The 17,801-nt window shown below is 53.5% G+C and overlaps 1 protein-coding gene across 2 annotated transcripts; it reads right to left on the bottom strand.

The window, feature by feature from the left end:
- Positions 1 to 2,168: 2,168 nt before the first annotated feature.
- NEURL3 (neuralized E3 ubiquitin protein ligase 3) lies at positions 2,169 to 8,846 on the bottom strand. Of its 2 annotated transcripts, XM_029232669.1 has the most exons (4): positions 8,744 to 8,846; positions 4,081 to 4,566; positions 3,041 to 3,112; positions 2,169 to 2,377 (listed from the first exon to the last, which is right to left on the bottom strand). In XM_029232669.1, exons 1-4 carry the CDS (start codon positions 8,769 to 8,771, stop codon positions 2,169 to 2,171), a joined length of 795 nt encoding a protein of 264 aa, XP_029088502.1. In that variant the 5' UTR covers positions 8,772 to 8,846. The 2 variants fall into 2 exon arrangements, with proteins under 2 accessions (XP_029088502.1, XP_029088501.1); XM_029232668.1 differs by lacking the exon at positions 8,744 to 8,846 and having other exon boundaries at positions 4,081 to 4,630.
- Between the last annotated feature and the right edge of the window lie 8,955 nt (positions 8,847 to 17,801).

Raw genomic sequence — 17,801 nt, 5'->3', positions numbered from 1 at the left:
TATACTTAAAGTAATGAAAGAGAAAAACCAACAACCAAGAGTACTCTACCCAGCAAGGCTCTCGTTCAGATTCAATGGAGACATCAAAAGCTTTACAGACAAGCAAAAGCTAAAAGAGTTCAACACTACCAAACCAGCTTTACAACAAATGTTAAAGGAACTTCTCTAGGTTAAAAAGAAAAGGCCACAACTAGCAACAAGAAAATTATGAAATGAGGAAGCTCACTGGTAAAGGCAAACATACAGCAAAGGTAGGAAACCATCCACACACAAAGCTAGTAGGGAGGTTAGAAGACAAAAGTAGTAAAATCATCTCTATCCACATAAGCAGTTAAGGGATACACAAAATAATTATATGCAAAATGCAACATCAGAAACAGTCATTGTGAGGGGAAGAGAGTACAAATGCAGGGTTTTTTAAATGCATTTCTTTTTTTTTTTTTAATTGGGGTATAGCTGTTTTACAATGCTTTGTTAGTTTCTACTGTACAGTGAAGTGGAGTTACCTGTGCTATACAGCAGGTTCTCATTAGTTATCTATTTTATACAGATTAGTGTATATATGTCAATCCCAATCTCCTAATTCATCCCACCTCCCCTTTCCCCCCCTTGGTGTCCATACGTTTGTTCTCTATGTCTGCTAAAATGTATTTCAAATTAAGCGATCAGCAACTTGAAACAACCATATATATACATATATATGTATGTGTGTATATATATATATGTATGTATGTATGGACTCATGGTAACCACAAACCAAAAATCATGGTAACCACAAACCAAAAATCTATAACAGATATACACACAAAAAAGAAAAAGGAATCCAAACATAACACTAAAGATAGTCATCAAATATCAAGAGAACAAAACAAGAAGAAAGGAAGAAAAAAGACCTACAAAAACAAACCCAAAACAATTAACAAAATGGCAATAAGAACACATATTGATAATTACCTTAAATGTAAATGGACTAAATTTACAACCAAAAGACATAGAGTAGCTGAGGGATACAAAAACAAGACCCATATGTGCTGCCTTACAAGAGACTTATTTCAGATACAGAGACACACACAGACTGAAAAGATACATGCACCCCAATGTTCACAGCAGCCTTATTTACAATTGTCAAGATATGGAAGCAACCTAAGTGTCCATCAACAGACAAATGGATAAAGAAGTTATGGTATACATATACAATGGAATACTACTCGGCCATAAAAAAGAATGGTATTTTGCCATTTGCAGCAAAATGGATGTACTTGGAGGACATAATGCTAAGTGAAATAAGTCAGACAGAGAAAGACAAATACTGTATGATTTCATTTATATATGGAATCTAAAAAAATACAACAAATTAGTTAATATAACAAAAAAGCAGACTCACAGATATAGAGAACAAACTAGTGGTTACCAGTAGGGAGAGGGAACAGGGAGGGGCAATTTAGGGGTAGGGAATTAAGAGGTACAAACTATTAGGTACAAAATAAGGTACAAGGATATACTGTACAACAGGGGAAGACAACCAATAGTTCTATAATAACTATAAATGGAGTATAACATTTAAAAATTGTGAATCTCTACATTGTACATCTATAACTTATTAATACTGTATAACAACTATACTTCAATTTAAAAAAAATAAATAAATAAACAAAATTCCACCCAGATGCTCCCTGCATCTGGTCCAGGCTCCTCAATACCCCGGGGTGGGCAGGGCTTCACCAGACACGCGCAGGTACCTTAACTTCCTTAGCCATAAAACCAGGGATCTGGCTGCCCCCTCTCTACACAAAGGCCCTTCTCACTGGCACATGTGGGTTCCTGGGACTCCAGTGTACCGGGGATTGCTAGGTTCATGGTGGCTGAACCAGGTGACCAGCCAAAAGCCTTGGCAGGCAAAAATGAACCTGGAGCTAGGCAGAGGGGTGAGAACCCCGCTGGCCCATTGCTGAGCCACTTTCTCCAGCCAGACGCCCACCAGGGAGGTAGTTCCGGTGTGGGCAGAAAGGGGCACCTCCTTGGTCCACTGGCCCCCTCCTGCTGAGGAGGGGGAAGAGCCACTGCAGCCCTGACTCCATCTCTCCGCCACACCTGTCGCTAACCAGGCTTTCTGACTCTTCTCCAGAAAGAGGGCAGAGCTGCACCTCGTCCCTTGGCAGGGGCCGGGCTCAGAGCTGAGCACCTACACCAGGGCCCAGAGCAGGAGGGTCCCAAGCCGAGGCCACCGCCTCAATCTCCCAGCGACACACGGGGCATTTGGCCGTGTCCCTGAAGACCCGCCAGGCACAGCAGCTGCAGAAGTGTGTGTGGCCGCAGGGGACAAGGCAGGTGTTGGCAGCCTGGTGGAAGCAGATGGCACACTCCTCTCCTGCTGTGGCTGGGAAAGGGGACAACGGAGGTCAGGGGCGCTTGGGGGCAAGGGGTGGGCAACCCACTCATGATATAACCACAGGACAGAGAACTCTGCAGTCGGATTCTGAAGAATATTACCTTGTAAGAAAATGCTCACAATGTAATCAAGTGAAAAAGGTTGGGACGAAAACCATAAGGTACAAACCAAAACCAAAAGGTACATATCGTAAGATTCCAATTTAGAAAAAAGGAAAACAAAGCACAAATAACTCCCCATATATAAGTCCACAAAATACTGGGAGGAAATCCACCTAACAGGTAATGCGAGGTTTGGGAGGTGTTTTTTTGTTTTTGTTTTACTTCCTTCTTTATCCTTTAATACGTATTTTATTTCTGTTTGGCAAATTACTATGAACGTGGATTGCTTTTTTAAAAGCAGATGGACAAAATAACATCTGTTCATGAATGTGCTCCAGTAACTTGTGAAGTTAGCCAATGTCCTAGAAGGCAGAGCTGTTAAATTGCTTTTAGGTTTCCAGGGGCGGAGCCAAAGCTTTCTGGCCTAAAGTCCGTGGGAGACTTGATAGGACTTGGAAAGACTTAACTGAGTTCCCAGGGCTGGGGCCTCCCCCAGCCCCCCTAGTGCTGGAGTCCTGGGGAGTCCCTGGGGCTCGGGGAAGCCACTCACCTTTGGACTCAGGCAGAGCCTCATCACTGAGGACCCACGGCATGGCTGGGGTGGGGGCGCTGACTGTAGGATCTAAGGCAGAAAGGGAAAGTCAGGGCCTGGGGAAAGCAAAGTCAGGGTGTCCTCGTTCCCTCCCACCTCCCCAGCCCCTAAAGCAAAGTGTCCATCCCCTTTCTTTTCTGCGGTGCAATGCTGGAGCTCCAAGCTGGTCACCCAGCCCTGTGTGGCCGCCCCTTTCCCAGTTTAACCCAGCAGAGAATTTGTAGAACTGCAGGTTCCTCCTGCTAATCCACCCTTCCTTTAGACAGCTCCCCTCTGCCCTACTTCCGCTGCTTGAGCAGAGACCTTCAGCATTATTCACGGTCCCCAACCCAGATGTGCTTCAAAATTCCCCAGGAGGGAAAACAGGTGCTTGGGGCTCCACTCCAGACCTACCAATTCAGGTGCTCCAGAGGTGAGGCTCCAGCAGCTGTGACAAGCAGTGTGAAAAACAAACGCGCGGGGGTGTCTGGAAAGCTTGTGCAGGCCCATGGAACACCAGCCCAGAATGCCAAAATTTCTTTTTATGAGTGTTCCTGTATCTCCTCCCTCTCCTGAAATCCTCTCTCCTTTCAGGTGGTCCTTGTTTCCCCACCCAGTGCCTGAACATCTCACCTTTGCCCCCCAGGCTGCCTTCCTGCTCTCCTCTAACTCTCACACTTATGTTCCCTTTGTTGCCACCCCTGTCTCAGCAAACTCCTACTTAGACTGCAAAGCCTAGCCCCCAAATTTCTTCCTTTGTGAAAGAGATCAGCCCTCTAACAGATGTTTGGGGTGCTGAGCACGTCTTCTCATTCTTCAGAGATGAGGCTGCCCTCCCTATGACTAGGTCTTGTCCCCAGTGCCCATCTTCATACCCTGACATGAGCTGATGGAAAAACTGGCTGCATATGAATGAAACAACAGTTCTCCCCGCGGCTCTGGATGCAGGTGAAGTACCGCCCGAGCCTCCACCTCCTCCCGCCCAAGGGAGGAGCCTGGGTCCCCACCCGTGGCCTCACCCAGTAGTTCGATGGCCTTGGTGGTCCCGTACACGTCCATCACGGCCCAGAGCGGGGCGCCCATGAGCACGTCCTTACGCAGCAGGAGCCGGGGGCCCGCGTTTACCTGGGCGAAGAGCCGGCCCAGGCGGTTCACCCAGAAGCGCACCACGTCCCCGGTGAGCCCGCAGCCATCGGGCAGCATGGCCGCCCACGTCGGACTCTGCTGCTCCAGGTCCGGGCACACGAAGGGGGGCAGGCCGGACGCAGTCACCCGCTCGGGGTCCAGGCGCGTGAAGCCCACGCGGAGGCCGCCAACCCAGCCGCACTCGTGACACAGCACGCGCAGCTCCACGCGCTCTCCGGGCCTCACCGGCCGCTGGCTGAACACGATGCCGTCACGGAACGTGGCGCGCCTGCGCGCGGTGCTCCGCTGCGCGTCCAGACGCACCTGCGCGCCCACGGCCTCGGCGTGGAAACGGAGCGCCTCTCGGGGCATCTCGGCGTCTGCGGGGGCGGGAGGTGTCAGTGCGGGGCGGGGCGGGCCGGACCCACGGGCTGCAAAGGCCATCACAGCACCACCCCTTCCCAGGGGAGGGGGAGTTTCCACCAGCCCTCGCTCCCCGGTGCCACTGTCCCCGCTCTTCTTCCCCCCCCCTGCCCGCCCCCCCCCCCCGCATTAGAACCAGTGAGGAGCCCGCTTTGCCTGTCAGGGATCTTAGTTCCCTCGTGAATCTCCCCAAGCCTCAGTTCCCCTCCCGTAGGGATGTTGTAAAAATTAAAGGAACCGCAGTTCCTTTAATGGCAGCACCGGCTCTGGATACCTGGTAATGGCTCTTATTGCCGTTAACTAGAAAGAGCAGGTTTCAGAACGGCAGACAGAATATGACCCTGGTTTTGACACATACACATACGTTTACTATATACATGCATATCTCATCTGTTTCTAGAAACAGGCTGAAAGGAACTGGACTGACATGCTGTGTGTGTGGTCGTCTCTGGTGCTGTGTTTTCCTCTCTGCTTGTGTGACTTTCTGATTTTCCCACAGAGAACCCGCGTGACTTGTGAAGCCCATGGACCCCAAAGAGGGTGACTTTCTTGTCCTGGGAGAGAAGGTGCCTGGCAACTCCCAATCCGGTGAGGGGGCAAAGCCTGCAGAGGGGGAGTCCCAGGTCAGCCCCTCAGAACCGTGGGCTGGGCTCAGCCAAGTCCTGGGTAGGCTTGAAATCACGGGATTTCCTGACCTGACTCCACTTGGCAGCCGGGAAGGTTAAGTTCCTTGCTGGGCAGCTCTTTCTCTCAGCCCCAGAGGCCTGGAGGAAGCTGGCGGAGCTTTCTGCCCCCAGAACGGCTCTTATCTCTGTAGGCCTTATCTCTCTCTCCCCATCCCCTCCTCCTCCCCTCCTGGCCCTGCTCTTTCTGGGTTGGAAGAGGGAAATAGAAAATTAAAAGAGGTGAATTCAGTCAAAACTTGAGCCAGGCAGTGGTTAAGAATCCGCCTGCCAATGCAGGGGACACAGGTTCGAGCCCTGGTCCGGGAAGATCCCACATGCCGCGGAGCAACTAAGCCCGTGTGCCACAACTACTGAGCCTGCACTCTAGAGCCCACGAGCCACAACTACTGAGCCCACATACCACAATTACTGAAGCCTGTGCGCCTAGAGCCCGTGCTCCGCAACAAGAGAAGCCACTGCAATGAGAAACCCGCGCACCACAACAAAGAGTAGACCCCGCTCACTGCAACTAGAGAAAACCCATGCACAGCAACGAAGACCTGATGCAGCCAAAAAAAAAAAAAAAAACACTTGAGCCAGACCCCAGCCCCAAGGAGCAAGGCCCCTCCCTCCTGGCCCTCCTCTCTGACACCCACATGCCTGCAAGTTTCCAGCCCAGCACAAGGAGGGGAGGCTCCTGGTCAGGCACAAGGGACACCCTTAAGGTCACAGTGAATCCATCCCTGACCTCCAAAGGCCAAAGACAAGCCTGGCACGGTTCCCTCACCCAACGTGTGAGGGACAAGCGCTCACCCTGGCTCGGGGGGCCTCTGAACCCACCCTACTATCCAAGCTCACCCCTCCCTCAGCCTCACCCACACCCCTGCCCACGCCACCACCCCTTCCTGGAATGCCCTGGTCTCTCCCTCCCTTCCCAAAGGGTTGGCCCACCAAGGGTTGGTCTACCAACCCTTGCTCCTCCAGGCTGTGCACCAGCAAGGGAGGCCCAGAGAAGGCACAGATGGTGACCAGGAGCCAGAGTTGAGGGTCCTGACATCAGGTGGATCTGTCCTTGCATCCACTCAAGTTGCTGGGGCAGCCAGGAAACCCTGTGGAGGGCAGTGAGGACCGACACCCGGATTCTAGCCGCGGCTCTGCTGCGGACCTAGGCAGGTCACTGCCCCTCTGGGTTTGGTCCCTTATCCACAGTGGGAATGATGTGCCTGACAGCCCAGGCCTGGAGTCTCCAGGCACTTGTCTGGGGATCCTGAATGTGAGGACTTCAGTGCCCGCCTGGACAGGCATCGGGCTGGGAGCGGGGGGCAGGTGGGGCTCCTGACGTAATCAGCCATAACCCACCCTGGAGGGTGGGGGCCACCCCCCTCACTTGGCTGGGTCACCGCCCATCCCTGAGGTCGGGACTGGAGGGGAGCCCTGGAGTGGGCTCGGTGTGAGTGGTGAGCAGGACCCTAAGCCTCTCCACACACCACCGCATCCAACCCTGCCACCACGCGGCAAGGCCAAAAAGACCCCACCCGACAGCGGTGAGCAGCAAGGGCAGAGCTGGGGTTCAAACAGGGATCACCTCAGCCTCACCCAGTGCAGCCCCTGCAGGGAAAGGGGCCCACCCTCGGGTCGGGGCGACGGGAGACCCATCAGGCCCCGCTCGTGGCCCGAGACGGTACCCAGTGGAGATGACCCTGTCCTGGCCGACAGCTGACTCCCCTCCCTCGGCAAGGGGTCAGTGGATGGAGTCTCCCTCAATCCCCCGCACAGCTGCCGTGGACAGGGGCTGACGCAGGCTGGATTGGCTCTGCGGACAGTGGGATGGGGCATGGGGGGAAGCAGAGGAGCCAGGGAAATCGGCCTGTGGGAGCTATGTCCTCATGTCACCAAGTAGAGGAGGGAGGCTGAGAGGACACAAGTGCTGCTTCTCCCAGCTGCACAGGCCGAGGTTGAGTGGCACTGACAGCCACCCTTGTCCTGCCGGCCAGGCAGAGAGCCTGCAAGACTGCATCCGCCCGCGCGGCCCCTTCCTCTGCTTTGCATGGGGCTCTGCTCCTGAGTTTGGAGCTGGCTCAGGGTGGCGTCTCCTTCCACTGGGCGGGCTGGCAGAGCTCCTCCCATTCTTTGACCCAGGCTACCCAGTCCCCCCCCCGCCCCCCCCCCCCTGCTCCTGGGCTGGGGAGAGGCAGAGGTGGGTACAGGCCAAGTGTGGCTCTCCAAGTAGGCCTGTCCCCAGCCGGCTGGGCAGGGGGTTCTGAGCACCTCATGCCCGTAGGTGGCTGTTCTTCTTATCAGCCGCATTTTCAGGCAGGATCCTGAGGCTCCATAAGCTGAGTTACGCCGCCTGACTCCTTCACTCCCCCACCGTGCACTGGGCTTGACAACAAGGACCCCCTGGGCTGCTGGGGCACAGGGAGCACAGTCATGGCCTTTTGGATGTCCCACCCGCTGGACAGGTGGATTCCAATCCGAGAATCTTCGCAGCAAGGCTCTTGAAATCTAAGTGACCTGGGGTCAGCCCCCCATGCAGTGAGGACCTCCCTGGGTCTTCATCATTGTCATCACCACCCCTCCAGCCATCAAGCCTCTCCTGGTACCGGGCACCTACTAAGTGCCTTACAGTCTCCCCACCACCCCACAGAGAAGCACTCTAAGGAAACGGAGCGTGGGGAGGTGTTTGTGCAGCCAGAAGTGAGGGATCCCGGGCCCACACCCCTGCGCTGCCCCCTTCTTGGCACCATCATCGCCTGGAATGCAAACACAGTTGCCACTGCAGCAGTAGCATTGGTGTCACCTGCCGCCTGGGAGGGAGCGGAGTCCGGGCTCTGGGAGCAGGAACGCGCGGGCTGGATCTCTGTTGGTAAAAGACCCGGTTCTCCATCTCCTGCCCCGCACACTAAGGGAACGCTGTGGCCTCAGGTGAGGCTGGCAGAGAACCACGGTGCCTGGTGACCTTGTGGTTCGTGCTTCTGGCAGCTCTGTAACCGGCAAGGCATGTTGCTTGCCCCCCCCCCCCCCCAGCCTGCGGGTGAGGAAACTGAGGTCCCAGGGAGAAGTGACTCACCCAAGGTCCCACAGCTCCATGGGGCAGAGCTGGGACCCCTGGTCTTCCACCAGGCCCCCTACACTCTACCCTGTTCCCACCCCAGCCATTCTTCACTCTGCACAACAGGATCCGAAGGCAAATGGGTCATGTGGGTCGTCGCATCACTGCAGGGATTCTGGACCCGAGTCACTCAGCCTCTCTTGGATTCTTGCAAGGAAAGGAAGTTCACTACCTCGCTGCCTCCTAATAGCTCACTACCTAGGTCAGCCCAGCCTGTATCAGAAACTCCTCCTGAGCGATATTTACACTGATTCTACCTCTGCCTCCCGAGAGACTCCTTCCCCAGCAATAACACAGAGCACCCCCTCTGCTTCCTGCACTCCTGGTCCAGGGACCAAGCGCGGGGCTTCCACTTACCAGCCTGGGAGCAGATCTGAGCCCCCATCAGCCTGGGGTCCTCGGACACTGGTGCCTGGGTCTGAAGAAGGCCAGTGGACAGGTTTCCGAAGGATTCAGCAGGTCCCCTTGTCACGGGCCGGGATCATATTACACTGTTGATGATTAATTAGAGATTGCAGTCACAGGTTGCCATATCCAGGGAGTTTCCTGATGACTTCCTCTGGCTTGCAACAGGCCTGCTGCAGCTGGCTGGCCTGGAGGAAGCGGACACTGAGGAGGTGGCCTGGATAGGATTTCTCTCTTACTTTTGGCCAGTTGCTCTCAACCCGGCTGTGCATTATAATTGCCTGAGTCACGTTAATAAGTACCTGTCCCCAGACCTGCCCCCAGAGACCTTGATCCTAGTGGCCTGGGGTGGGACCCAGCACCGGCATTTCTAAAAAGCACCCCAGGGACTTCCCTGGTGGTCCAGTGGTTAAGACTCCGTGCTCCCACTGCAGGAGACACGGGTTCGATCCCTGGTAAGGGAACTAAGATCCCAGAAGCCGTGCAGCGTGGCCAAAAAGTAAAAAATAAAATAAAATAAAAAACAAACTAATAAGAATAAAAGCACCACGGATGATTCTAATGTACAGCCGGGGTAGCAATGATTCACTGCTACTGACCCCAGCATACAGGAGGCATTTAATCAGTGTTGGTGAAGTGGACTGAATTGAATTAGCTGCATCCCAGGACCTGTGAAGTCACCCCAGGCCCGGGTCTCCGGCCGAGAGGAGAGGGCCCAGCAAGACAGAATGGGAGAGGTGTCGATCGCTCCTCAGCTTTGCTGGAGCTGGAATTCCACTTCCCAGAATCTCCCACAAAACACAGAGAGTCCCGCAGGAGGTCACGCCCAAGGCCTTGCTCCCAGGGTGTTAGAGGTGGAAAAGAGGTCAGAGATCTTCTGCCCCTTCCGTGAGAGAAACTGAGGCTGGTGATGGGAAAGTGGCTTTTGCTCTAACAGAGCGCTTCTCAGACTGCAATGTGCACATGAACCTAGCACAGGGATCTTATTCAGATGAAGATTGATTCAGAAGCTCTGGGGCACCTGTGGGACTCTGCTTTTCAAACAAGGTGGTTCTGCAGACCCCACTTTAGGTGACAAGCCCTAGATTAGTTTGGAGGCATGCGGGTACCCTGGCCCTTGACCTCCAGGCTAAGGCCCTCCCAAGACCCTGGATCAAGGCCATGATCAGTGACTACTCTGAACTCGGCTGAAGGGGTGGATATGCCCCATGCATGTCCCAGGACACGGGGACGGACGGTGGTGCTGTTGACTGGGCTGCGGAGTTTGACTGGGGGGCGTGGGGAAGGGTGGGTGTTTGGAGACCCGGATTCTGTCCCGTGTCAGTTTGCCCTCTCTTACCCTCCCTGGGCCCTGGTGTCCCCGTGTGTAAAATGGGAAGCCCGGATGGGCTGGTCTGTGGGTCCCTTCCAGCCCCCACGTGCCGTGACTTTGGTCCTGGTGACCGTTGCTTGGCCCCAGTTGACTTCAGAAGATGTTGCTGTGACCCTGGACCTTCTTTTCTACACCAAGCCCTCTGCCAGCCTCTCTAGAAACTGGCTTCCAAAGGTCAAAGGCAAACTGGTGAGAAGTCAACAGCCATAACAGGGAGTCCACGGTTGATGGTCCTGTTGGCCCAGCCTGAGGGATCTGGGCTCAGGGCATCCCCTTGTCTCTGGGCAGCGCTGGAGCCAGAGAGCCTGCCTCTTCCCCCTCCCCCTACCCCACCAGGTCTCCGCCTGTAGGGCTGGCTGCCTGCCTTGGGTGGGCTGGAGGCAAGAGCAGCTTGTTGATAAACCACATTCCCAACAAAGAGATAGTTATGGAGTCTCATCAGGGAAATCAGACCTTGAGCTTCGGCCCAACAGGAAAATTACTGGACAAGCTGCGGACATCATGCTGCCCAGTGCCAGCAGGCCGAGGTGGTCAGGACCTCAGCTGGGTAGGCGTTCTAAGAACTGAAATCCAGGGGATGGGGATGCCCGGGATGCCCCTCCCATCACACACTCCACCATTTATTTATTTAACAAACACTACTGTTCTAAGTCCAGTGCTGTATTAACTTGCTAATCCTCATGGCAACTTCTTGAAAAGGTTCTATTTATTGTAGTAATTCTCATTTTATAAATGGGGCAACTGAGGCACAAAGAGGTGAAGCAACTTGTTCACAAATACAAGTGACAGACCAGGGCGTGGCCCAGGCTGTTTGGCTGGAGAGTGGGTGCCCTACCCGCCATGCTGTACCGCCTCCGCCGTCCTCTTTCAGGCCATGGCTCCTCTGGGCATTTTAACGTCTTCCCGTTCAACTGACACTAGTAGGGACAGTTGCTGACTGGTTGCCCGAGTGTGAGGCAGAGTCCATCCCACGATGGAGACTGCACCCTACTCTCCCTTCCAGACCACCCACCTGGCCGCAAGGCCTCTGCAAACGTTTGTTCCTGGAAGGCAATGACTGGCCCTCCAAGAGAAGGGCAGTCTCTGAGGCTCCCCCTGCTGGCTGTAGCAGGTACTGCAGGAGGTTCGAGCCCGTGAGCCCTCAAAAATAGGATGGGTGCCCCCAGGACCAGAGGTCAGAGGGGCTGAGGCTTCTGAGACCTCTGCCCCTCTTCCCCCCACCTTGAAGGTCCCCACAGTCCCTCCCTCCCCACCCAGGGTCCCCTCACTAGCAGTCAACCCTCAGTTTGCCCAGACCCCCATCATTACAAAGGGCTGTCCTACAGGTCATCTCCTAAGATGCCTCAAGTGCTCTGAGAAGCTTCTGGACAGCTGCTTCAGCCTCCACCACACAGCCGATGAAGCTGAGCTCCTGCCCAGGGTTCACGCCAGCCTGCAATCAAGCAGAAGTGGGAAGCCAGTGGGAATCCAGACCAACCTGGGACCCCGCTAGGCAGCCCAGCCCCTGGTGTCTCCTGAGGCCCCTTGCCTGTGCTCAACTGTTCTCCATCAAGCCGAAATTTCGGACGGCAGGGGGCTGCCAGGCCTGGAGACCAGCCCCTAGAACAATCAGGGCCGTGTGCACAGGAGGCGGTCAGCAAGGATTTGTCAGTGCCAAACAGTGCAGTGTTGCAGTTTCTTTGAAAATTGTCCATCAGCTTACCTAACAACCCAGCAATTCCACTCCTGGGTGAATACCTGACTCTGATTTTGAGTGAGCTGCTGAATGGTCCTGCATCCACACTCCCTTGGAAAAACCTCCGCCCTGGAAGCCAGAGGGCTTGGCTAGCACTGCCACTTGGTGGAGAGAAATGGAACTGACCGTGGATCTAATACCCTGGAAGGAAATGGTTGGGACCGCAGTGGCTCCCAATTGTGTCCCCCCGCAGTGGCTCTCTCCGCCCACTCGCTTCCTGCCAGTGAGCCCCCTAGCACCTCCGGGGGTCAACCAAATCCTCTTGGTCAATAGCTGGACCCGACCCAGAGGTCCAGAGGTCAGAGAGGGAGGCTAGGGTGTGCCCGCAAAGTAGCCAGCCCCGAGTTAGGTCTGTGCTCTTATGTCCACACACTTCTGCCCCGTGCAGATCTTCCTGGGCCCTGAATTTGCTACAGCTTCCACTGCCCTGGGCCCCCTGGCTCCTGCCGTGCCGGCACTAGAGCACCCTCCACCCTGTGAGTGTGAAGCCCGCCGGAGAGGGGAGCCGGGGTGGGGATGGGGGAGAGGAGGCACCGCTGTGAGGCCAGTGTGGCAGCTCAGAGATGAGGGAAAGGGGGAGGGGAGAGGCATGCCCTCTCCCCTTTTGGTTTCCTGTTTTCCTTCTCCCTGTGCCTACCTTGGGGCTGACAGGAGGACTGAAGTGTGAGTGCTTAGCACAGGCAAAGGAACTGTCAGTAGATATCAGCTCTTACCATTAAAGGAGCAGTAAGGGCCTCCCCTTACTGGAGGGGACATCAGTGCCTTTCCTGGGGCCTTGTGAGTGCCCTATGGTCTTCCTGCTGCGGGGCAGGGTACCCAGAGCCCCATGTGAGCTCGCTGGGGAGTGAGTCACCAGCACTGTGCATCTCCAGGGCCCTGAGGACCTCTGACCCAGCAGCCCCTCGCTCGACCAAACCTCCCAGGCAGGAGCCCCAGCAGCCCAGGCTGGTGGATCAGGAAGGGAGATATGTATGTGCCAGGACACAGCCGAGCAGGAGGGCGAGGGCCAGCCGTGTGCCCCACAGAGATGACTCTAAGGAGACCCAGCCCCATTTTGGAAAATTAAAAAAAAACATAACAATTGCTGGCGCAGAGGGAGAAAGTCCAGCCAGCCATCATGAGCAGAGCAGTGGCCCACATACGTTTGCACGAGCCCAGCGTACGGCATGGGCAACGTCCAGCCAGGAAAAAAGGCCTGGCTTGGAGTCTGAGTGGACAGGACCCCACCGCTCAGCCCAGAAATCCCCCCTTCCATTTAGAAGGCCAACCTAGCCCTTAACCCCAAAATGATCTCAGACAGAACTTTGGAGAAACCAACATGTCAGGGACAAACACAGGAATAAAGGTCCTCAAAGGACACGGAGAGGGACGTCAGAGACACGGGAGGTGCAAGGAGCGTGACATCCCGAAGCTAAGGATGGGTGAGGGGAAGGAGCAGGAGGCTGCCAAGCTCACCCCAGGTGTCCGGCGGGATGGCAGCTGGGAAGAGGCCATGGGTTTGTCGGGAAGGAGGTGAGTGGTTGGAGAGGAGGGGTGGAGGCAGAAGCCAGGGGCAGCTGCTGGAGACATGCGTTCGTATGTGTACCTGTATCTGATAGGCTGCGAGGGCAGCTGCCCGTGACAGAGGCTCAAAATTGCTCAAGACTGAGGTTCATTTCCTTCCAAGTCCAAGTCTGGAGGGTGGGGACTCCGCTCTATGAAGCCATCATACGGGCCAGGCCACTTCCAACTTTTGCTTATCCTCCCTGGGGTCCTGCTCTCTCCACGTGGCCCAGAGTGCTTGCCCCATAGCCATGGGCCAGCAGCAGGAGGAAGGGGCCCAGGTAGGGCACAGCTTGCTCCTTCCCTTTTAGGGCACAGCCAGGAAGGTTCACACAGCCCCTCTTACTTCAGCTCACCTCCCACTGGCCACATCCAACTACAGGGACTAGGAATATAGCCTTTATTCTGGAAAGTTCTGTGCCCATCTAGGAATGGGAGCCAGCCATTATCCTAGGAGAGAAGGAGAGAATGGATATTGGAGGGGGGGGGGGGCAATCACAGGGTGCAGGGAAAAGGGGGTGGCAGCCAGGGGGAGGGGTGAAGGGAAGAGAGAGCTTTGAGCATGGAACACCTGCGAGCAAGGGTGCAGAGATGGGACCCCAGAGGTCTGGCACCAGAGTGGTCTCCGGCCTATCCTACCTCCCTAGGGGCCTCTCCACCCTCCCCTTGAGCTTTCAGACGCAGGATAAGAACTGACCCATTCCCCCCTCCCCGGGTATGAAGGGGTTAACAGCAGGGTGTCTCTGCCCTTGCTGGGCTGTGCCCCCATTGACTTCTGCCGCCTCTCTCAGCTTCCCATTATGGGTGAAAACATGCACGAGGGAAGGAAGACAGGTCCACGAATTCTGTCTTGTGGGTCTAGCTCATCCTGAGGGTTGATTTTGAGGGCGGGGTGGGGGGCTTTTTGGTAACAACTGCAGACAAGTGCTCCGGGCATCACCCTGCACTTCATTCTCTCCATCTGTGAGAGGACGCGCATCCCTCGTGTGTGCGGCCTTACCAGGAACTTCATTAACTCACTGAGTCCTTTGGTGGGACAGTCAGCAGACCTTCCCAGGGTCCTGTGCTAAGTACACAGGATAGCTTAGTGCCATCACAGAGCTGGGTCTCTGCCACCACTGGCCGTGTGACCTGGGTGCGTTTCAGATGGGGAAACTGAGGCTCAAGCTTGAGTAGCTAGTAGAGGTTACACCGGAACTGATTCCAAAGTTCTCCACCCCTTTAATAATTCTAAAATAAAGGTAACTAGTCACCTGAGTAAATGTCCCAAAGGCATTTGAAAAATGTGCCGAAGTTCAGTACATGGAGGGACTTCCCTGGTGGTCCAATGGTTAGGACTCTGCGCTTCCACTGCAGGGGGCCCGGGGTTCCATCCCTGGTCAGGGAACTAAGATCCTGCATGCTGCACGGTGCGGCCAAAAGAAAAAAAAAACCAAAAGAATGATGCTTTCAAAAGTAGAAATGTGTACAATAAATTCTACTATCAAGTGAAATATTAAAAAAAAAAAAAAAGCTCAGTACATGTTCTTGGCACCATGTATATTTTTAACCACATTTCCTTGTTCTCAGGTCTGTTCCGGAGAGATGAGATGGCTAAACCTTAGGCTTCTGGATAAGCAAGGTGTTGCCTCTGCGGATGGAGCCTGTGTTTGTGGGGCCCATCTGTGAGCTCCCCCAGGCCTCACCCAGTGGGCTGTGCTACTCAGAGCGGAGGTAAAACTCCTGAGCCCTCTCTTTAGGTCCAGAGAGGAACCCAGTGCCTCCCCTCAAAGACTCCAGGGACTCCAGGGAGAGGTTAACAAAGTACCCTCCCCCTCCCCCCAGTTCTTGCCCATTGCCTCCTTCTGCCGAATCCTCCTCTCCTGTCTCCTTTCCTGTGGAGGTTTTCTTCCCTGTAGCCCAGCACACCCCAGATAGGCTCTTTTTCTTTGATTTTACTCGGGTACCACTGACCCAGGCATTTGTGAGCGACTTGAAGGTAGCAGTCACCGGGTACGTGAAGGGGGAGCGGGGATTTACAGTGCTGCTTGGCACAAAGAACAAAGTTAAATCAAAGCCTAATCAAACAGTATTTTCACGGTCCTGTTTCTGCCCCTGGGGTGTCTCACTGTTCCTACTTTACAAGCCTCGACCTCCCTTCGTACACCAGGCCTTTACGCCCACTCCCACACCTGGCGGCCTGAGGGATCTTAGCTCCCCGACCAGGGATCGAACCCATGCCCCCAGCAGTGGAAGCACGGAGCCCTAACCACTGGACCGCCAGGGACGTCCCTACCCCCAGGCCCTTTATTCTTCCCCTCTCCTCACCCTGCCGTCTCTGTTTATTTCTCACGCAGAGATGTTCAGCTCTCCCTCTGAACTGATACTCTCCCCAGGACCAGTTTTTCAGGCCCCCAAACCCCCCCACCAGGTGCTCCGCCAAACACCAAGACCACTGCTTTCAGGTTCTGGCAACACCACGGACGGAAATAACACTGAGAAAACACTGAGAAATTCAGAATAGACGTTCGAACCACAGGAGAATTTGTAAAAAGGGTGGGGAGACACCCCGGTATTGAGTGTACAGAGAAGACTGGGTGTCAGAATTGAGATTTGACCCTGGCCACACAGGGTCAAGAGGTATGGCCTTAAGAAGAAAAGGAACCATGGGACTTCCCTGGTGGCTCAGTGGTTAAGAATCTACCTGCCAATGCAGGGGACACAGGTTCGAGCCCTGGTCCAGGAAGATCCCACATGCCGTGGAACAACTAAGCCCGTGCGCCACAACTACGGAGCCTGTGTGCCACAACTACTGAAGCCCGTGTGCCTACAGCCCATGCTCTGCAACAAGAGAGGCCACCGCAATGAGAAACCTGTGCACCGCAATGAAGAGTAGCCCCTGCTCACCGCAACTAGAGAAAGCCGCGCCCAGCAACATAGACCCAATGCAGCCAAAAATAAATAAATTTTTAAAAAAAAGAAGAAGAAAAGGAACTGAGACCGCTATATAAGCTAGAAACCTGGAAAGGCTGCCTATCAGGAAAGAATCTACTCAACAGCCTAGGCAATGGACAGTAAATCTGGTTTTGCCTTATGGCTCTGGGCGGGAGAAAAGATTCCTGGGAAAGATCAGAGCTGAAAACGCAAACTATCCACGGAGGTGGCATCCAAACTTACACTCTCCATGGGGCGAAGAATTCCCAAGCTGAAAAATTTACACAAAAATACTCCCCTGATGAGCCCTTGGAGCAGTTGGCATGAAAAAATACAAAACAGACCTCTGAGGCCATTGTCACAGCCCAGGACACATAGGACTCCCACAGAGCAAAACAATCTCACTGAAGAGGAGCTCACAAACACCAATTAAATTACACAAAGAAACTATCTACCGTGAAAGAGAGTCAGCAGTACAGCAAATAGGAAGATCATCTCTGAGAACTTGGGGTAACAGGACAAGCTGAAAGAGATCAAATCGCTATGTTAAAAATTAAAAATGTAAAGGGAGGAATAAAAATGACAGTGAAAGAGCAGGATACTATGAAAAAGATTTGAAAAGGATGAAACAGATTTGAAAAGGATGAAACAGATTTGAAAAGGAAGCAAGGAAATGAAAGACATAGACACTGAATTTGTAAACAGATTGGACAGGCAAGCCAGCAGAATAGACATAGTCGAATTGACTGGAAGGCAAACCTGAGAAAATTAATCAGAATGCAACACTCTGGCAAAGGACTAGAATGTTTGAAAGAAAGGTTGAGACATAGATGATAAAATGATATGGTTCAACATACAACAAATAGAAGTTGCAGAAGAAAAAATCAGAATGAATGGGACAGGAATAATATTTGCAATATTCAAAGCAAAAACGGATGAAAAATTTCTAGAATGGAAAAAAAGGCATGAATCTTCAGATTGAAGAGGCACACTGAGTCCTAGGCAGGATCAATAAAAGTCAATCCACATAGGAGAGAAGGGAACCCTCCTGCACTGTTGGTGGGAATGTAAATTGGTGCAGCCACTATAGAAAACAATATGGAGGTTCCTCAAAAAATTAAGAATAGGGCTACCATACAATCCAGCTCTTCCTCTTCTGTGTTTTTATCCAGAGAAAACAAAAACACTAATTCCAAAAGATATATGACCCCCATGTTCACTGTGGCATTAATTACAATAGCCAAGATATGGAAACAACCTAAATGCCCATCAATGGATGAATAAAGATGTGGTTTATGTATGCAATGGAATATTACTCAGCCATAAAAAAGATGCAATCTTGCCATTTGCGACACACGGATGACCTCGAGGATCTTATGATAAGTGAAATAAGTCAGATAAAGAAAGACAAATACTGTATGATTTCAATCCTATGTGGAATCTAAAAA

Source organism: Monodon monoceros, unplaced genomic scaffold, assembly GCF_005190385.1.
Source record: "Monodon monoceros isolate NGI ecotype Baffin Bay Population unplaced genomic scaffold, NGI_Narwhal_1 Super_Scaffold_19, whole genome shotgun sequence".
NCBI classification, from domain to species: Eukaryota; Metazoa; Chordata; class Mammalia; order Artiodactyla; family Monodontidae; genus Monodon; species Monodon monoceros.
Note: the sequence above shows the minus strand (reverse complement) of the source record. Positions and strands in the feature narration are given on the sequence as shown.